The sequence below is a fragment of the Salmo trutta genome, chromosome 19 (genome assembly GCF_901001165.1).
Source record: "Salmo trutta chromosome 19, fSalTru1.1, whole genome shotgun sequence".
NCBI lineage: Eukaryota > Metazoa > Chordata > Actinopteri > Salmoniformes > Salmonidae > Salmo > Salmo trutta.
In genome coordinates, this window is record NC_042975.1 from 42,343,279 (window position 1) to 42,360,421 (window position 17,143).

Consider the following 17,143-nt stretch of genomic DNA (forward strand, 5'->3'; position numbering starts at 1 on the left):
CTGAAGTTCCTGTTCCGTATTAGACATATACAATATACGCGTTTATCATTTACAACCCTTAAAAAAAAATATCTCTCCCTAACCCTCGCTCTCTCTCTCTCTCTCTGCAGATGAATTGTTTATTTTTATTGCTATCCTGGTACGCAGCTGTGTGCCTGTAACCGTACAGGCAAGACACTGCGCATAGCCTACATGCTCTCCTCTCTTTCCCCGGCTGTACCTTTCTGTGTGTTGTTTCCATTCAGTGGCTGTATACAGTGGGGTCCGGAATTATTGGATCGATTGATAAAGCTGATAAAAAAATATTGTATAAAATGAACAATACAAATACTGAGCTATATTGTATGCTCCAAAACATGGAAAGATTAAATTATATTATACTAATACAATTACTCAGAGAAAAATATTTTATTTAAGAAGTAAAAAATATATAGAGAGAGCCCCTGTTTTCAATAATCCAGCACCCCTCCCCCTGCGAGGATAATGACACTGAGACTTTTTCGAAAATGGTTTATGAGATTGGAGAACACATTGGGAGGGATCTTAGACCATTCCTAGATACACAATCTGTCCAGATCGTTAATATGCTTTGACAACGCTTATGGACTACCCTCTTCAATTCAAACCACAGGTTTTCAATGGGGTTCAAGTCCGGAGACTGCCATTGCAAAAAGTAGATTTTGTGTTCAAAGGCTCAGTGTCGTTATCCTCGCATTTACATTTACATTTTAGTCATTTAGCAGACACTCTTATCCAGAGTGACTTACAGTAGTGAACGCATACATTTCATACATTTTTTTTTTTTTTTTTTTTTTCTGTGCTGGCCCCCCGTGGGAATCGAACCCACAACCCTGGTGTTGCAAACACCATGCTCTACCAACTGAGCTACAGGGAAGGCTGTAAGGGTAGAGTCGCAAGGGTAGAGTGCCGCATTATTGAAAACAAGGGATCCAATCAATTTGACCCATATTACTTCTTAAATAAAATATATTTCTCTGATGAATTGTATTAGTATAAAATAATATTATATTTCCATTTTTTGAACAGGGTACAGGGTGCCAGGCGCACCGGTTTGTGTCAAGAACTGCAACACTTCTGGGTTTTTCACGTGCAACAGTTTCCCAAGTGTATCAAGAATAGTCCACCACCGAAAGGACATCCAGCCAACTTGGAACAACTGTGGGAGGCATTGGAATCAACATGGGCCAGCATACCTGCTTTCGACACCTTGTAGTGTCCATACAATTCAATATTAAGAAGGCAATATTAGGAAGGTGTTCTTAATGTTTTGTACACTCAGTGTAGATAGTGTTCATATTTGAACAGCTTTAGTAATAACAAAATGAGATATGCCTTCTCGTGGGGATAATCCACTTTTCAAACTCACACCATTCCAGATAAGAATATCTCTATGGACCGAGCAAGGTCCAACACTAATCTGCACTTTAATTAGAACTACGAAAGGCTTTTTAGAAGCATATTTTCTCCTCTTTGCATACCTATTCCTCACCACTCCCCCTTCCATCCATTCTCCATCCCTTCCTTCCACAGCCTCTTCACACAATAATCCCAGTAACTTGCCCTACTACTGTCATCTCAGTGGCTTCCTCCTCTAGCAGTCACAATCCCTGTAGCTGGCTGGTGTATTAACCCAATGACGGCAAGCAATAATCAGGCGCTTAAGGCTAACTTGAAAAGGATGAAATAATATATATTAAAATAAAGAAAAGATAGATTCAAAAGGAAGGGGAAGAGAGAACCAAGGGATGTTAAATGTTGCCTCATCCTCATGTGGCTATGGGGGGGGGGGGGGGTAGGAAGAGGTAGGAAGAGTGTGTGAGACAGAAAATGGAAGAGTAGGAAGAGTGTGAAGTAGGAAGAGTGTGTGAGACAGAAAATGAGGGAGAGACCAACAGAGAGATAGAGAGAGACAGAGCAAATGTGCGAAAGGGGAGGAGGGAGAGCGAGGGAGCAAACAGCGGTGGAAGTGGGTGGCGTTCTCTGCTGCAGGGATCTGTCCAGGAGCAGAGCTAGGCAGAGGCAATACACAGCAGTACAGAACCGAACAGAACAGCACATACGCAGGGCTCCAGTTATAAGTGGCCCAGAGAGGACCAGGCAACACAGAGAGAGATTGAGAGAGAGGTGTATATAAAGATAGAGAACCCGCTGTCCACAGAGACCTCAAGAGGAACACCCCAGAGACTGAGGGAGAGAGAGGGGTGATCAAAAAAGACAGAAACACAGAGGGGGGAGAGAGGAGAGGACACAGGAGAGAGGAGTGGACACGGCATCTCCACGGACACAGAGAACTTTCTACAGCGCACTGAGCTCTCTACGATGGTCTGCATTCTACGCCTTCCTGAGCCACTCAATTATTAATCTTTCCCTTCTCATCTGATGTTGAAACACAACTTTTCCTTTTAAAGTTTGAGAGACGGACGTCTGGGTATTTCTTACCTACCAACATATATTTGTTTCTGATACTGCTGGCTGTTTTTCTGTCTGTGCAACAGAACAGGCTTTGGATCTTACCTGTGTGCCTGAGTGTGTGGGTGAGTGTGTGTGTGTGAGTGGGTGGGGGTGTGAGTGTGTGAGTGGATGTGTGAGTTGGTGAGTGTTAGTGAGAAAGTGTGTAACTGAGTGTTTGAGCGTATAAGTGATTGAGTGAGTGTTAGTCTGAGTGAGTGAATTATTGAGTTTTGGATTCAATGTAAGACAGGCCGGAAGACAGGTACTGTACCTCTAACTTACAAGCGGCTTCATCTTTCCTCACAGTTTTCCCCATGAGGATTTTCTAAACGGGACTTTGAAATTTCTTCTCTAAGGGCCTCATCAAGAAGATATGTGTTTTCACACTGGATAATTTTAAAGGGTACATCCTTTGAGTGTAAGGAGCCAGTGAAGGAGACATTTCTCCACCTTAGGCTCCCGTCAACTCTTTGAAGGAGGCATTCCTAGCACATATAATGAACCTTTGAGAGACAATTTGTTCTACTCTTCTCTACCCCATCAGGAGTGGGTGAGGAGGACAGTGGCAGATCAGCTCCAGTGACGCTCCAGTGGCCACGTTGGCCCGTCTCTGTCAGGATGGCTGGTTGTACCTGCCGCTGCAGACAGGGGGTGCTCAAGTTCATTCAGTCTCTACGCAGGCTTGTCTCTGGGACGCTTACCAAAGGTACTGCACCCGCCTCATCTAACATGCCTTATCCTCCTCTGTTTTCTTTCAGTTCTCTTATTTTCCTTGGCATCCTCCTTTACTCTCACGCTAGCTATGTTCTGTAGATATGATATTGTAAATATTATGCGAGAAAGGAAGTCACTACGTCTGGTCATTTCCATGTAGAAGGACCCATGAGCACCAACATGTGAAGTTTATCGGAGCATATCAAATTGGGTGTCAAAGGACAGCTAAGAGACTATATTTTTGAATATTTTTATTAAGGCATATATAACATTTTCAACCATTTTAAATTGTAAAAATGTAGAATGAGCAAAGGCTTTGATTTCTTGTCAAAGACATTGAAAAGGAGGTTTTAGAAAACGGGAAAAAGTCTAAAAATGTATCACAAATACAGTAAGAGTCAAAAGTTTTGGACACACCTACTCATTCAAGGACTTTTCTTTATTTTACTATATTCTACATTGTAGAATAATAGTGAAGACATCAAAACTATGAAATAACACATATGGAATCATACCAAAAAAGTGTTAAGCAAATCAAAATATATTTTAGATTCCTCAAAGTAGCCACCCATTTCCTTATTGACAGCTTTGCACACCCATTCTCTCAACCAGCTTCACCTGGAATGCTTTTCCAACAGTCTTGAAGGAGTTCCCACACATGCTGAGCACTTGTTGGCTACTTTTACTTCACTCTGCAGTCCAACTCATTCCAAACCATCTCAATTGGATTGAGGTTTTTATTTTTTTTATTTATTTCACCTTTATTTAACCAGGCAGGCTAGTTGAGAACAAGTTCTCATTTGCAACTGCGACCTGGCCAAGATAAAGCAAAGCAGTTCGACACATACAACAACACAGAGTTACACATGGAATAAACAAACATACAATCAATAATACAGTAGAAAAATCTATAAACAGCATGTGCAAATGAGGTAGGATAAGAGAGGTAAGGCAATAAATAGGCCATGGTGGCGTAGTAATTACAATATAGCAATATAGCAATTAAACACTGGAATGGTAGGGTGTGCAGAAGATGAATGTGCAAGTAGAGATACTGGGGTGCAAAGGAGCAAGATAAATAAATAAATAAATAAATACAGTATGGGGATGAGGTAGATTGGATGGGCTATTTACAGATGAGCTATGTACAGGTGCAGTGATCTGTGAGCTGCTCTGACAGCTGGTGCTTAAAGCTAGTCAGGAAGATATGAGTCTCCAGCTTCAGAGATTTTTGCAGTTCGTTCCAGTCATTGGCAGCAGAGAACTGGAAGGAAAGGCGACCAAAGTAGGAATTGGCTTTGGGGGTGACCAGTGAGATATACCTGCTGGAGCGCGTGCTACGGGTGGGTGCTGCTATGGTGACCAGTGAGCTGAGATAAGGCGGGGCTATAACTAGCAGAGACTTGTAGATGACCTGGAGCCAGTGGGTTTGGCGACGAGTTTGAAGCGAGGGCCAACCAACAAGAGCATACAGGTCGCAGTGGTGGGTAGTATATGGGGCTTTGGTGACAAAACGGATGGCACTGTGATAGCCTGCATCCAATTTGTTGAGTAGAGTGTTGGAGGCTATTTTGTAAATGACATTGCCGAAGTCGAGGATCGGTAGGATGGTCAGTTTTACGAGGGTATGTTTGGCAGCATGAGTGAAGGATGCTGTGTTGCGAAATAGGATGCCAATTCTAGATTTAATTTTGGATTGGAGATGTTTAATGTGAGTCTGAAAGGAGAGTTTACAGTCTAACCAGACACCTAGGTATTTGTAGTTGTCCACATATTCTAAGTCAGAACCGTCCAGAGTAGTGATGCGGGCAGCGAACGGTTGAAGAGCATGCATTTAGTTTTACTTGCATTTAAGAGCAGTTGGAGGCCACGGAAGGAGAGTTGTATGGCATTGAAGCTCATCTGGAGGTTAGTTAACACAGTGTCCAAAGAAGGGCCAAAGGTATACAGAATGGTGTCGTCTGCGTAGAGGTGGATCAAAGAATCACCAGCAGCGAGAGCGACATCATTGATGTATACAGAGAAGAGAGTCGGCCCGAGAATTGAACCCTGTGGCACCCCCATAGAGACTGCCAGAGGTCCGTACAACAGAACCTCCAATTTGATACACTGAACTCTATCAGAGAAGTAGTTGGTGAACCAGGCGAGGCAATCATTTGAGAAACCAAGGCTGTTGAATCTTCCAATAAGAATGTTGTGATTGACGGAGTCGAAAGCATTAGACAGGTCGATGAATATGGCTGCATAGTAATGTCTCTTATCGATGGCAGTTATGATATCGTTTAGGACCTTGAGCGTGGCTGAGGTGCACCCATGACCAGCTCTGAAACCAGATTGCATAACGGAGAAGGTACGGTGAGATTCGAAATGGTCGGTAATCTGTTTGTTAACTTGGCTTTCAAAGACCTTAGAAAGGCAGGGTAGAATAGAAATAGGTCTGTAGCAGTTTGGGTCTAGAGTGTCTCCCCCTTTGAAGAGGGGGATGACCGCGGCAGCTTTCCAATCTATGGGAATCTCAGACGATACAAAAGAGAGGTTGAACAGGCTAGTAATAGGGGTTGCAACAATTTCTGCAGATAATTTTAGAAAGAGAGAGTCCAGATTGTCTAGCCCGGCTGATTTGTAGGGTCCAGATTTAGCAGCTCTTTCAGAACATCAACTATCTGGATTTGGGTGAAGGAGAAGTGGGGGAGGTTTGGGCGAGTTGCTGTGGGGAGCGTAGGGCTGTTGACCAGGGTAGGGGTAGCCAGGTGGAAAGCATGGCCAGCCGTAGGGAAATGCTTATTGAAATTCTCAATTATAGTGGATTTATCGGTAGTGACAGTGTTTCCTAGCCTCAGTGCAGTGGTTGGGTGATTGTGGAGGCCAGATCATCTGATGCAGCACTCCATCAATCTCCTTCTTGGTCAAATAACCCTTACACAGCCTGGATGTTTGTTTTGGTTCATTGTCCTGTGGAAAAACAATTGATAGTACCACTAAGCGCAAACCAGATGGGATGGCGTATCACTGCAGAATGCTGTGGTAGCCATGCTGGTTAATTGTGACTTGAATTCTAAATAAATCAATGACAGTGTCACCAGTAAAGCACCCCTACAGCATCACACCTCCTCCTCCATGCTTCGCGGTGGGAACCACACATGCGGAGATCATCCTTTCACCTACTCTGCATCTCACAAAGACATGGCGGTTGGAACCAAAAATCTAAAGTTTGGACAGATTTCCACTGGTCTAATGTCCATTGCCCGTGTGTCTTGGCCCAAGCAAGTCTCTTCTTCTTATTGGTGTCCTTTAGTAGTGGTTTCATGGCAGCAAGTTGATGTTGAGATGTGTCTGTTACTTGAGCTTTGAAGCATTTATTTGGGCTGCTATTTATGAGGCTGTTAACTAATGAACTTATCCTCTGCAGCAGAGGTAACTCTGGGTCTTCCTTTCCTCAGGATCCTCAGAGGGCTAGGAGACTGGCTGTAGGCACGGGCTCAGGATCCTCAGAGACCTAGGAGACTGGCTGTAGGCACGGGCTCAGGATCCTCAGAGGGCTAGGAGACTGGCTGTAGGCACGGGCTCAGGATCCTCAGAGGACTAGGAGACTGGCTGTAGGCACGGGCTCAGGATCCTCAGAGGGCTAGGAGACTGGCTGTAGGCATGGGCTCAGGATCCTCAGAGTGCTAGGAGACTGGCTGTAGGCACGGGCTCAGGATCCTCAGAGGACTAGGAGACTGGCTGTAGGCACGGGCTCAGGATCCTCAGAGGACTAGGAGACTGGCTGTAGGCACGGGCTCAGGATCCTCAGAGGACTAGGAGACTGGCTGTAGGCACGGGCTCAGGATCCTCAGAGGACTAGGAGACTGGCTGTAGGCACGGGCTCAGGATCCTCAGAGGACTAGGAGACTGGCTGTAGGCACGGGCTCAGGATCCTCAGAGGACTAGGAGACTGGCTGTAGGCACGGGCTCAGGATCCTCAGAGGACTAGGAGACTGGCTGTAGGTACGGGCTCAGGATCCTCAGAGGACTAGGAGACTGGCTGTAGGCACGGGCTCAGGATCCTCAGAGGGCTAGGAGACTGGCTGTAGGCACGGGCTCAGGATCCTCAGAGGGCTAGGAGACTGGCTGTAGGCACGGGCTCAGGATCCTCAGAGGCCTAGGAGACTGGCTGTAGGCACGGACTCAGGATCCTCAGAGGGCTAGGAGACTGGCTGTAGGCACGGGCTCAGGATCCTCAGAGGACTAGGAGACTGGCTGTAGGCACGGGCTCAGGATCCTCAGAGGACTAGGAGACTGGCTGTAGGCACGGGCTCAGGATCCTCAGAGGACTAGGAGACTGGCTGTAGGCACGGGCTCAGGATCCTCAGAGGACTAGGAGACTGGCTGTAGGCACGGGCTCAGGATCCTCAGAGGACTAGGAGACTGGCTGTAGGCACGGGCTCAGGATCCTCAGAGGACTAGGAGACTGGCTGTAGGCACGGGCTCAGGATCCTCAGAGGACTAGGAGACTGGCTGTAGGCACGGGCTCAGGATCCTCAGAGGACTAGGAGACTGGCTGTAGGCACGGGCTCAGGATCCTCAGAGGGCTAGGAGACTGGCTGTAGGCACGGGCTCAGGATCCTCAGAGGGCTAGGAGACTGGCTGTAGGCACGGGCTCAGGATCCTCAGAGGACTAGGAGACTGGCTGTAGGCACGGGCTCAGGATCCTCAGAGGACTAGGAGACTGGCTGTAGGCACGGGCTCAGGATCCTCAGAGGACTAGGAGACTGGCTGTAGGCACGGGCTCAGGATCCTCAGAGGACTAGGAGACTGGCTGTAGGCACGGGCTCAGGATCCTCAGAGGGCTAGGAGACTGGCTGTAGGCACGGGCTCAGGATCCTCAGAGGACTAGGAGACTGGCTGTAGGCACGGGCTCAGGATCCTCAGAGGACTAGGAGACTGGCTGTAGGCACGGGCTCAGGATCCTCAGAGGACTAGGAGACTGGCTGTAGGCACGGGCTCAGGATCCTCAGAGGACTAGGAGACTGGCTGTAGGCACGGGCTCAGGATCCTCAGAGGACTAGGAGACTGGCTGTAGGCACGGGCTCAGGAACCTCAGAGGGCTAGGAGACTGGCTGTAGGCACGGGCTCAGGATCCTCAGAGGACTAGGAGACTGGCTGTAGGCACGGGCTCAGGATCTTCAACTTCAGTTTCTTCAACAAAGACTAATGAAGTCATTCAGCCTCTGGCAACTGGTCTGTGTTCTCAATGATCTCACCGGCTGAATAAGGAGGAAACAACCTGTCCACTTTCTCTCTTACTCTGGGCAGGAACATCTACACTACAGACAATCCATCAGTGCCAAATGAACCAGGCATAATTAGATGGCAGTTCAATTAAAACCCAATTGTGAACCTTTCACTGAAGGGGTGTCTAATCAAATGGGGGCCATCGCGCTCTCCCAGGAGTTTGGTTGGTGTGTAAAACCCCTGAATTCAGATAAGCAAATAGGTGTGAGGGGTCCCCAGGAGGGATTTCTGGCAGAGCCTGATAAAACTCACTGGTAGTGTGTCAGGATGAGCATTCCTTCTCTCTCTCTAGGTGCCACGGTCGGTTACCATGGTGGTGTGTCTGTGTTGGAAGGTGTTTTACAGTGAGCGAAAGCGAGGCTAGCTCTTATTTATCACCCTGGTTTACAGCTCTGTGTGACACGGTAAGCTCTGGAAGATAATGAAAAAGTGCTTGACATTTTCAGAGAATGACAGTGCGATCAATCTGGCTGTTTTGGGAAGGGTACAGGTGTAAAACCACTTTCCTCAGGCGTTAGATAAAAGCATTGTGGGTGTGTTTCCTTGTGTTTGAGTCAGTGTGTGTGTTTGGATTCTAAACCTGAATTCATGAAGGACTAAGACCTTCCTCTCCTTGAGGCTGAAGCTGCAATTTAAGTGTCAGTTTACAAAATGTCCCTCACTACTTCCATTTCAGGGTTCTCTTTCTCTCACTCTCTCTCCTTCCCACTAAGTACCATTACCTTGTTTACTGTATCCTCTGTCCTTTCATCCTCTCATTACCAATATTCCAGTTCCAGTTGAGATGATTCTTTCTTCTCTCATTGGCACCACTGGAATATTCTGGTGCCAAATCTTCTCCGGCAGAGTCTTATGTAAATGTAACATTAGATCCAGCAAGCCTTTATTCAGGCCCACCACACAAGCACGCAACCCCCCTCCCCCCCTTCCACCTCTTCTCTTTCCTCCCATAATGAGTAAATAATGAGTGCATGATGATTATGTGTGTATATTTCTGTAGGTTTTTGTGTATTTCTGCAATAGTGTCTGTAGGTGTATGCCTGGGATGCGTCATAACCTCAGGCATAAGCACAAGCAATGCTGATAGGAGGTATCTCAGGTCAGGTCCTATCTGCAGGCTGCATGGGCCTGGCTGGCGTGCCATGGGACTGCTGCTCTGCCACACCACTCATCCAGTCATCCACTCAGATCCACTCAGAGAGAGCATGGGAGAGATGGAGTGAAAGAAGGAGAGTGCCCTGCCTTCCTGGCCTCTCATGGACTGTATGTGGATTGCTATATATGACGTGTGTGTGTGTGTGTGTGTGTGTGTGTGTGTGTGTGTGTGTGTGTGTGTGTGTGTGTGTGTGTGTGTGTGTGTGTGTGTGTGTGTGTGTGTGCGTGCGAGCCCTTTCTAATTGCAGCAGGCCCTAAACAACAGTAAAGGTCCATGTTTTCTATTCAACCCTTTGAGGGTTGTACGGACCATTAATTAAGGGCACGTTTTTTGTCTCCATTTAAATGGCCGTATGATACGCGATATAATTATTTGTTTTACTTATTTTGTCACTTAATTCTCTCCTTGTACATTGTGAAGACAAGGTGTAACTATTTCCTGGAACATTATCCAGTGATTGCTGGTGTTCTATACCTTGTGTTTAGAGCATAACATCCCAGTCTCAAGGTGTTTGTCTGAGCAAATGTGTCCATTGGACTGTGGCAGATCTGATTTGTTCAGGCATATCTAAACTGCTGAATTAATAAATAAATAAATAAATCCCAAACTAATTACCATAGATGTGTGAGTGAGCTGTAGCAGTTACCATGGTTATGGTTAACAGTTATTTTTTTAAAGACCTTTCAGGGGTCTTGAGGGGGAAGCTTGAGGGAGTGAAGCAAAACATTGAAGTGAGAGTGAGAGCAACAAGAGAGGCGCTGCTGACTGCACCTTCTGCCCAGTCACTCAGCTCTCTCCCAGAGGATTATGGGTAAAGTTGGGCGTCTCATTCTTTTTTTGGAGAGACCAGAGGAGCACAAACTGAATACACACTCACACACTTGGACACAAACAGAGACAAAGACACATTCTCTCACGAACACGCAAACACAACAAAGAGTCTTACGCACTAATACACACAGACACACACACAGACACAAACACACACAGAAAAACCCACAGGACACACTTCAAATGGGCCCACACACCTTGATACAGGCACATCTACGTTCCTATAAAGGTTAGAAGGTCTGATCACGCACATTGGCATACACTTGGGTGAGTTTAGTTAGAACATCTGGACTCAGGTCCCACTGGTTGGGGTGTGGGGCCACAGCAAGGTCATTTGTCCCCCTCCATTATATCCAAGCCCTGCCCCTTACACCCTGGCTAGACTGGCCACATTGCGTGCAAGAGCATTGCAAAATAAATGTATGCGAATATGTTATTCAATCATTTCATCCACACTGCTCGCGCACGTCAATGAGCGTCTACGTTACCGGATGGTAAAATATAACTTATTTCACCATTTGAGACACTTGACACGCTGCGAGTCCCGCCTCTCCCATCTCCTTATTGGTTTTCACAAAGATACAAACCCACGTGGCTGCTTCACAGATGAACAAAGAGAGATTAATCAAAGACGATTGTGTATGACTCCGGGTTAAAATTCTACAAAGAACCAGCTAAAAAGTGGACCATACTCTATGCATGTCAGATATAATAACAACGCAATATTAATCTCCCAGGACAAACTAGCTAGCAACAGCTAGCTAGCTAAATATACATGAATGTTTCATGTGTGCTTCGACCTGCCCCAAAATGAATACAATTGATTCCCAGTTGGTTTTGGTATTTTAACTTGATGGTGTCTGGTGGGGATAGACAAAATCACATGTGCACGATGATGTACACGGAAGTTTGAACCAAGGTGTTAGGTATTTAATCCCCCCCTCTCTCTTACCCCCAGTTGCTCTCTGCAGCATCACTCTTCCCCCTCACAATCATGACTGTGCTCTCCCCCATCTACCACCGCAGGTACAGTGACATTATTTGACTCTTCATACTCACTGGGACTCAACCTTCTCTACAGTACATCCACCTGAACGCCCTGCTCACTTAGATGTACACAGGCGATGCTCCTAAAGTCTGGCTGGACCACTTTCTTTACACTCTTCTCTCTCTCTCTCTCTCTCTGTGTCTCTCTCTCTCTCTCTGTGTCTCTCTCTCTCGCTCTGTGTCTGTCTCTCTCTCTCTCTCTCTCTCTCTCTCTCTCTCTCTCCTCTCTCTCTCTCTCTCTGTCTCTCTCTCTCTCTCCTCTCTCTCTCTCTCTCTCCTCTCTCTCTCTCTCTCTCTCTCCTCTCTCTCTCTCTCTCTCTCTCTCTGTCTCTCTCTCTCCTCTCTCTCTCTCCTCTCTCTCTCCTCTCTCTCTCTCTCTCTCTCTCTCTCTCTCTCTCTCTCTCTCTCTGTCTCTCTCTCTCTCTCTCCCTCTCTGTCTCTCTCTCTCTCTCTCTCTCTCTGTGTCTCTCCTCTGTCTCTCTCTCTGTGTGTGTAATGGTAGTAGATTGAAGTTGACAGTGTGCACGTCACCACTTTTAATTTTTAAATCCTTTCTCCTCCCTTTTTACGTAATCTCATTCCCTCTCAGTTTATTTATATATCTGGCTTCCTCTCTCTCTCTCTTTTTCCCTCTCTCTCTCTCTCTCTCTCTCTCCCTCTCAAACACTGCCCTCGTTTCTATCTCTCTCCTATATGTCTTGTTCTTTCTCTCTGTCTCCTTTGGCCTATCCTCATTTGCCATCAGTATGGTACTGTATATTATAGTACAGTTTGGTATAGTGTAGTATGGTACATTACAAAATGATATAGTATATAATGAAATATACTTGACTATTTCAGTAAACTGTATGTACGTCTGATATTCCATTCACTTATAAGGAAATGAGATAGCCCTGGCTTGAAGTGGTGGTGACAGGAAGACTACTGTAAAGCTATTGAAATGGTGTGCTATGCTGCCATCTGTTGGTCATGAATTTGCACCACAGCAATGTGTTAATACAGTAAGTGCGTGTTTTGTGTGTGCTCAGGTGTTTGTGTGTTTTTGATGTGCTAAGTATGTATGCTTGATTGCAATACAACTCTTAGAATCTCAACAGCTTTGGTAGAGATAAATTGATCTGTTAGAGATGCAACTCTCAAATACAGAAAAATAAACTCTCTGAGTTGACAAAATGTGAAGAAAATGCTCTTTTGCTATTCTTTGGTGATCATCTCATTTCTATCTCATTTTACCACAGATGGAAATGTGCTCCTGCTCTATCAGGGGCCATGGTAGAAGGGAGAATGGCATTGAGAGACAATATTTGAAACAGAGTGAAACCAAACAGAATAGAATACGGAATAGGGGGTCATTTGAGTGTATGCTATAGGGTGAGTGTATGTGGTTAGGTCAGGGTGTGATTTGGGTGGGCATTCTAGATTATGTATTTCTATGTTTTGTATTTCTATGTTGGCCTGATATGGTTCCCAATCAGAGGCAGCTGTCTTTCGTTGTCTCTGATTGGGGATCATATTTAGGCAGCCTTTTCCCACTGGGTTTTTGTGGGATCTTGTTTTTGTACAGCTACTGTGAAGCCTGCAGAACTTTACGTTCATTTTGTATTTTTCTTTGTTTTGTTCGGTGTTCATCTATTAAAAGTAAGATGTACGCTTACCACGCTGCACCTTGGTCTCCTTCTTACGACGTACATAACAGAAGATCCCACCAAAAACGGACCAAGCAGCGTGGCCAGGAGGAGTGGACATGGGAGGACATCCTGGATGGCAAAGGATCCCGGACGTGGGAGGAGATCCAGGCCGGAAGGGATCGCCTCCCATGAAACAGGTGGAAGCAGGGAGGGAGGAACGGCGACGAGATCGGGAGTCACGACAACGACGGAAGCCCGAGAGGCAGCTCCAAAACAAAATTGGGGGGGGGGGGGGGCACACGGGTAGATTGGCGGAGTCAGGGTTTAGACCTGAGCCAACTCCCCGTGCTTACCGTGGGGAGCGTGTGACCAGTCAGGCACCGTGTTATGCGGTGATGTGCACTGTATCTCCAGTGCGTATTCATAGCCCGGTGCGCTCTGTGCCTGCACCCCGCATTTGCCGTGCTAGAGTGGGCATTCAGCCAGGACGGGTTGTGCCGGCTCAGCGCTCCTGGTCTCCAGTACGCCTCCTCGGTCCAGGATATCCTGCGCCGGCTCTACGCACTGTGTCGCCAGTGCGCCTTCACAGCCCAGTGCGTCCTGTGCCAGCGCCCCGCACTTGCCGGGCTAAAGTGAGCATCCAGCCAGGACGGGTTGTGCCAGCCCTATGCTCCAGACCTCCAGTGCGCCTCCACGGCCCAGTATATCCTGTGCCTGCTCCATGCACCCGGCCTCCAGTGTGTCTCTCCAGCCTGGTAAGCCCTGTGCCTGCTCCACGCACCAGGTTTCCAGTGCATCTCCCCAGCCTGGTAAGCCCTGTGGCAGCTCCACGCACCAGGCTGCCAGTACGTCTCAGTCCGATGAGACCTGTTCTGGCTCCACGTACGAAGCCTCTAGTGATGATCCATGGTCCGAAGCCTCCAGTGATGATCCATGGCACAAAGCCTCCAGTGATGATCCATGGCCCGGAGCCTGTAGTGATGATCCATGGCACGGAGCCTGCAGCGAGAGTCCCCGGTCCAGAGCCTGCAGCGACGGTTCCCAGTCCGGAGCCTGCAGCGACGGTCTGCAGTCCAGAGTCTCCGACGACGATCCACGGTCCGGGTCCTCCGGCGACGATCCACGGTCCGGAGCTTTCAGCGACGAACCCCGAAATAGAGTCGCCACCGAGGATGGCGGATCCGCGAGCAGAGCGGGGATCCGCACCGGAGCCGCCACCGAGGCTAGATGCCCACCCGGACCCTCCCCTATTGAGTCAGGTTTTGCGGCCAAAGTCCGCACCTTTGGGGGGGGTACAGTCACGCCCTGACCGTAGAGAGCCTTTTTATTTCTCTATTTGGTTAGGTCAGGGTGTGATTTTGGTGGGCATTCTAGATTATGTATTTCTATGTTTTGTATTTCTATGTTGGCCTGATATGGTTCCCAATCAGAGGCAGCTGTCTTTCGTTGTCTCTGTTTGGGGATCATATTTAGGCAGCCTTTTCCTACTGGGTTTTTGTATGATCTTGTTTTTGTATAGCTACTGTGAAGCCTGCAGAACTTTACGTTCCTTTTGTATTTTTGTTTTGTTCGGTGTTCATCTATTAAAAGTAAGATGTACGCTTACCACGCTGCACCTTGGTCTCCTTCTTACGACGTACGTGACAGATGTAAATAAATGATAAGAAAAAGACAGGAAGGGAGAACATAGAGAGAGCGTCGGGCTACGGGTGAATATTTATGAATGGGGAGCGGAAGCTTAAGTGTACTGTCCCACTCCTCCTGTAGTATTTAACGATTAACCTCCCATTAAAGTGTCTGATTAATCCTGATGGATTTAACTCCCTGTTAAAATAAAGGTTAAATTAAATATATAGAGGTCAAAGACTCAGGGGATCTTAGTCCATGTCTCAACAGTAGTACGTCTGGATGCCTTGGTTCTTTTCTCTCGTTCATCCACTCAGGTATTCATGTCTGATATCACTATTTAATAGCTAGAATCATTCAGAAAGAGTCATGATCCAATAGTAGAGACTAGTAGAGAGTGCCGTCATTATAAACCAATTACAAACTCTCTCCTCTCCTCCTGACTCATCTCTGCTGGTTGGTTTCTCTGTTCTCTCTGTCAGGACCCAGTGTGAAGATGGGGACAACGAGGGCAGAGCAGGAGGTGGAGAGATGTTAAGGTTAAGGTGAGAGCGAGAGGAGAGATGAAAGGATGAGAGTTCTTGTATGGACAGATTAAAGGGGGTTTAATGGAGGCCCAGAAGCACTAAGGCTTTGTTACACATTTGGCCTCTTACAGTACCATCCACGTAGACAGGGAAGAAATGAAAACGCTCATATTTCCTCCCTGATCTCTAACACTCCCTCTTCTCTTTGAGGCTATTTTCTCATCTAATCATCAGTTTCTTTATCCCCCTTTCTCAGTCTTTATCTCTTGCCCTCATTTAAATAGTCTCTACCAACTCATAACCTTTTCTCTCTCACAACATTACACCACCAAAAGTGAACAAGAGACATGGTCTCAAATGTTATTGGTTTTTCCTCCAAATAATCATTGTTTTCGGTGCGTTCAGGTGCACTTCAATCTCCCGTGTACTGTCCTGGTGTGTGGTCATCCCTCTGCTCTCACCGTAGGGGGACATCGAGTCAGTGATACAGATGAACACTCCTCCTTTGACCCTCCTCCCAGGGATTTGTAATTAACTCTCATTTAATCTCTGCTCCGCTCTCTCCTCGGTGTGTGAGGGCCACTGAGTGTGCGTGACCCTGAGAGATCCATAAAATAGCTAGTGTGGGGCAATGTTCATTGGCAAAGGGTAGAGGAACTATTTCTGTGAAGACTGACAAATGAGCATGTGTGGAGACAAACGACAGGACATGGGCAGGAGCATTCAAGGATGTGTTGTTAATTAATCTGCTCACAACTTTTCATTATCACGTCACACTTTAGTTTGCTGCATTTGAATTAGCATGTTGGCCATTTGTTTCCAAGTATGTTGTGTTTATTAATGCCGGTGACTTTTACGAATGACAGACAGACGACAGGAAGGGGTGAAGGGTTCTCAAGAGGGAAACTGTGAAGAGAAACCCATTGATTTATCACACAAAAAATGTCCCCTTCAAGTCTTCGGGGATTGTGTGAGATAGAGAGTAATGAAGAATTGAGGCAAGAAGGAGAGAAGAACAAAATATGTAATCAAATGTCAAATGTCCCACTTAAATCACAATGTGTGACTTGGCCTGTGTGTGTAACTCCCTGTGGACTTGTGACACTTTTATCCAGAACCTCCTCACTCCCATCTCTCCCGCTTATCGCCGTGTGCAACACACGCAGCCCTCCAAATCCACAAGATAGAAAGTAGAGGAGGAGGAACTAGAGAGGAGGATTCAGGGAGCAGTTCGGAGAGAGAGGGAGAGAGGAAGAGCGAATATCACAGCATTTTGAAACAAAGACAATGGTTTACTGCAGAGAGAAGCACACACTGGTGTAAGAGAACAGCAGGGACTGAGACCCGCCTGTAGAGGGGTAGAGAACAGGCTAACAGAGAGGAACTCAGAAAGACAGTGAAGGAGAGAGGTAGGGAAATCCAAAGTCTTGAGAAGAGAAGAGGACCTAGACATTGAGATGGGGGTTGTGCTGGGGACTTTCTCTGTGCACACCAAACAGGTCGACTACAGAAGACGAGGTATGAGAACACCTGAAAATGTGTGTGTGTGTGTGTGTGTGTGTGTGTGTGTGTGTGTGTGTGCGTGTGTAGACACTTGAGGAGTTCTAGACCAAGTCAATAGCACAGCACTCTCCAAGAGATGCATTTCAGAGGTTTATTATAACCTGTTTACATATTGATTGTTCATTGATTTTGTTTATGAGGATTCAGCACATCAGTCTTTAAACACATTACAACTGTGATGAGAGAGCACTGTTTGCATTTGTTTTAGAGGAGTTACTCTGTGTTAGTGTGCTTAATACCATATGAGGCTGCTGTGGAGTACAGAGCTGGTTACCAAACCAAGCATGTTTTAGGGCAGTTCATCT

At 46.7% G+C, this 17,143-nt stretch overlaps 1 protein-coding gene across 3 annotated transcripts in view; it reads left to right on the forward strand.

Moving 5' to 3' along the window:
- Positions 1–2,018: 2,018 nt before the first annotated feature.
- Positions 2,019–17,143, forward strand: part of LOC115154620 (Kv channel-interacting protein 1) — a 44,033-nt gene continuing 28,908 nt past the window's right edge. The window contains exons 1-2 of one of the 3 annotated variants that reach the window (XM_029701056.1): positions 2,019–2,343; positions 3,017–3,178. In XM_029701056.1, coding sequence (XP_029556916.1) covers positions 3,091–3,178 — 88 coding nt within the window. In that variant the 5' untranslated portion in view covers positions 2,019–2,343; positions 3,017–3,090. Of the gene's footprint in view, positions 3,179–16,486; positions 16,794–17,143 lie in introns of those variants that run through there. The other 2 variants (XM_029701055.1, XM_029701059.1) reach the window with 2 other exon arrangements.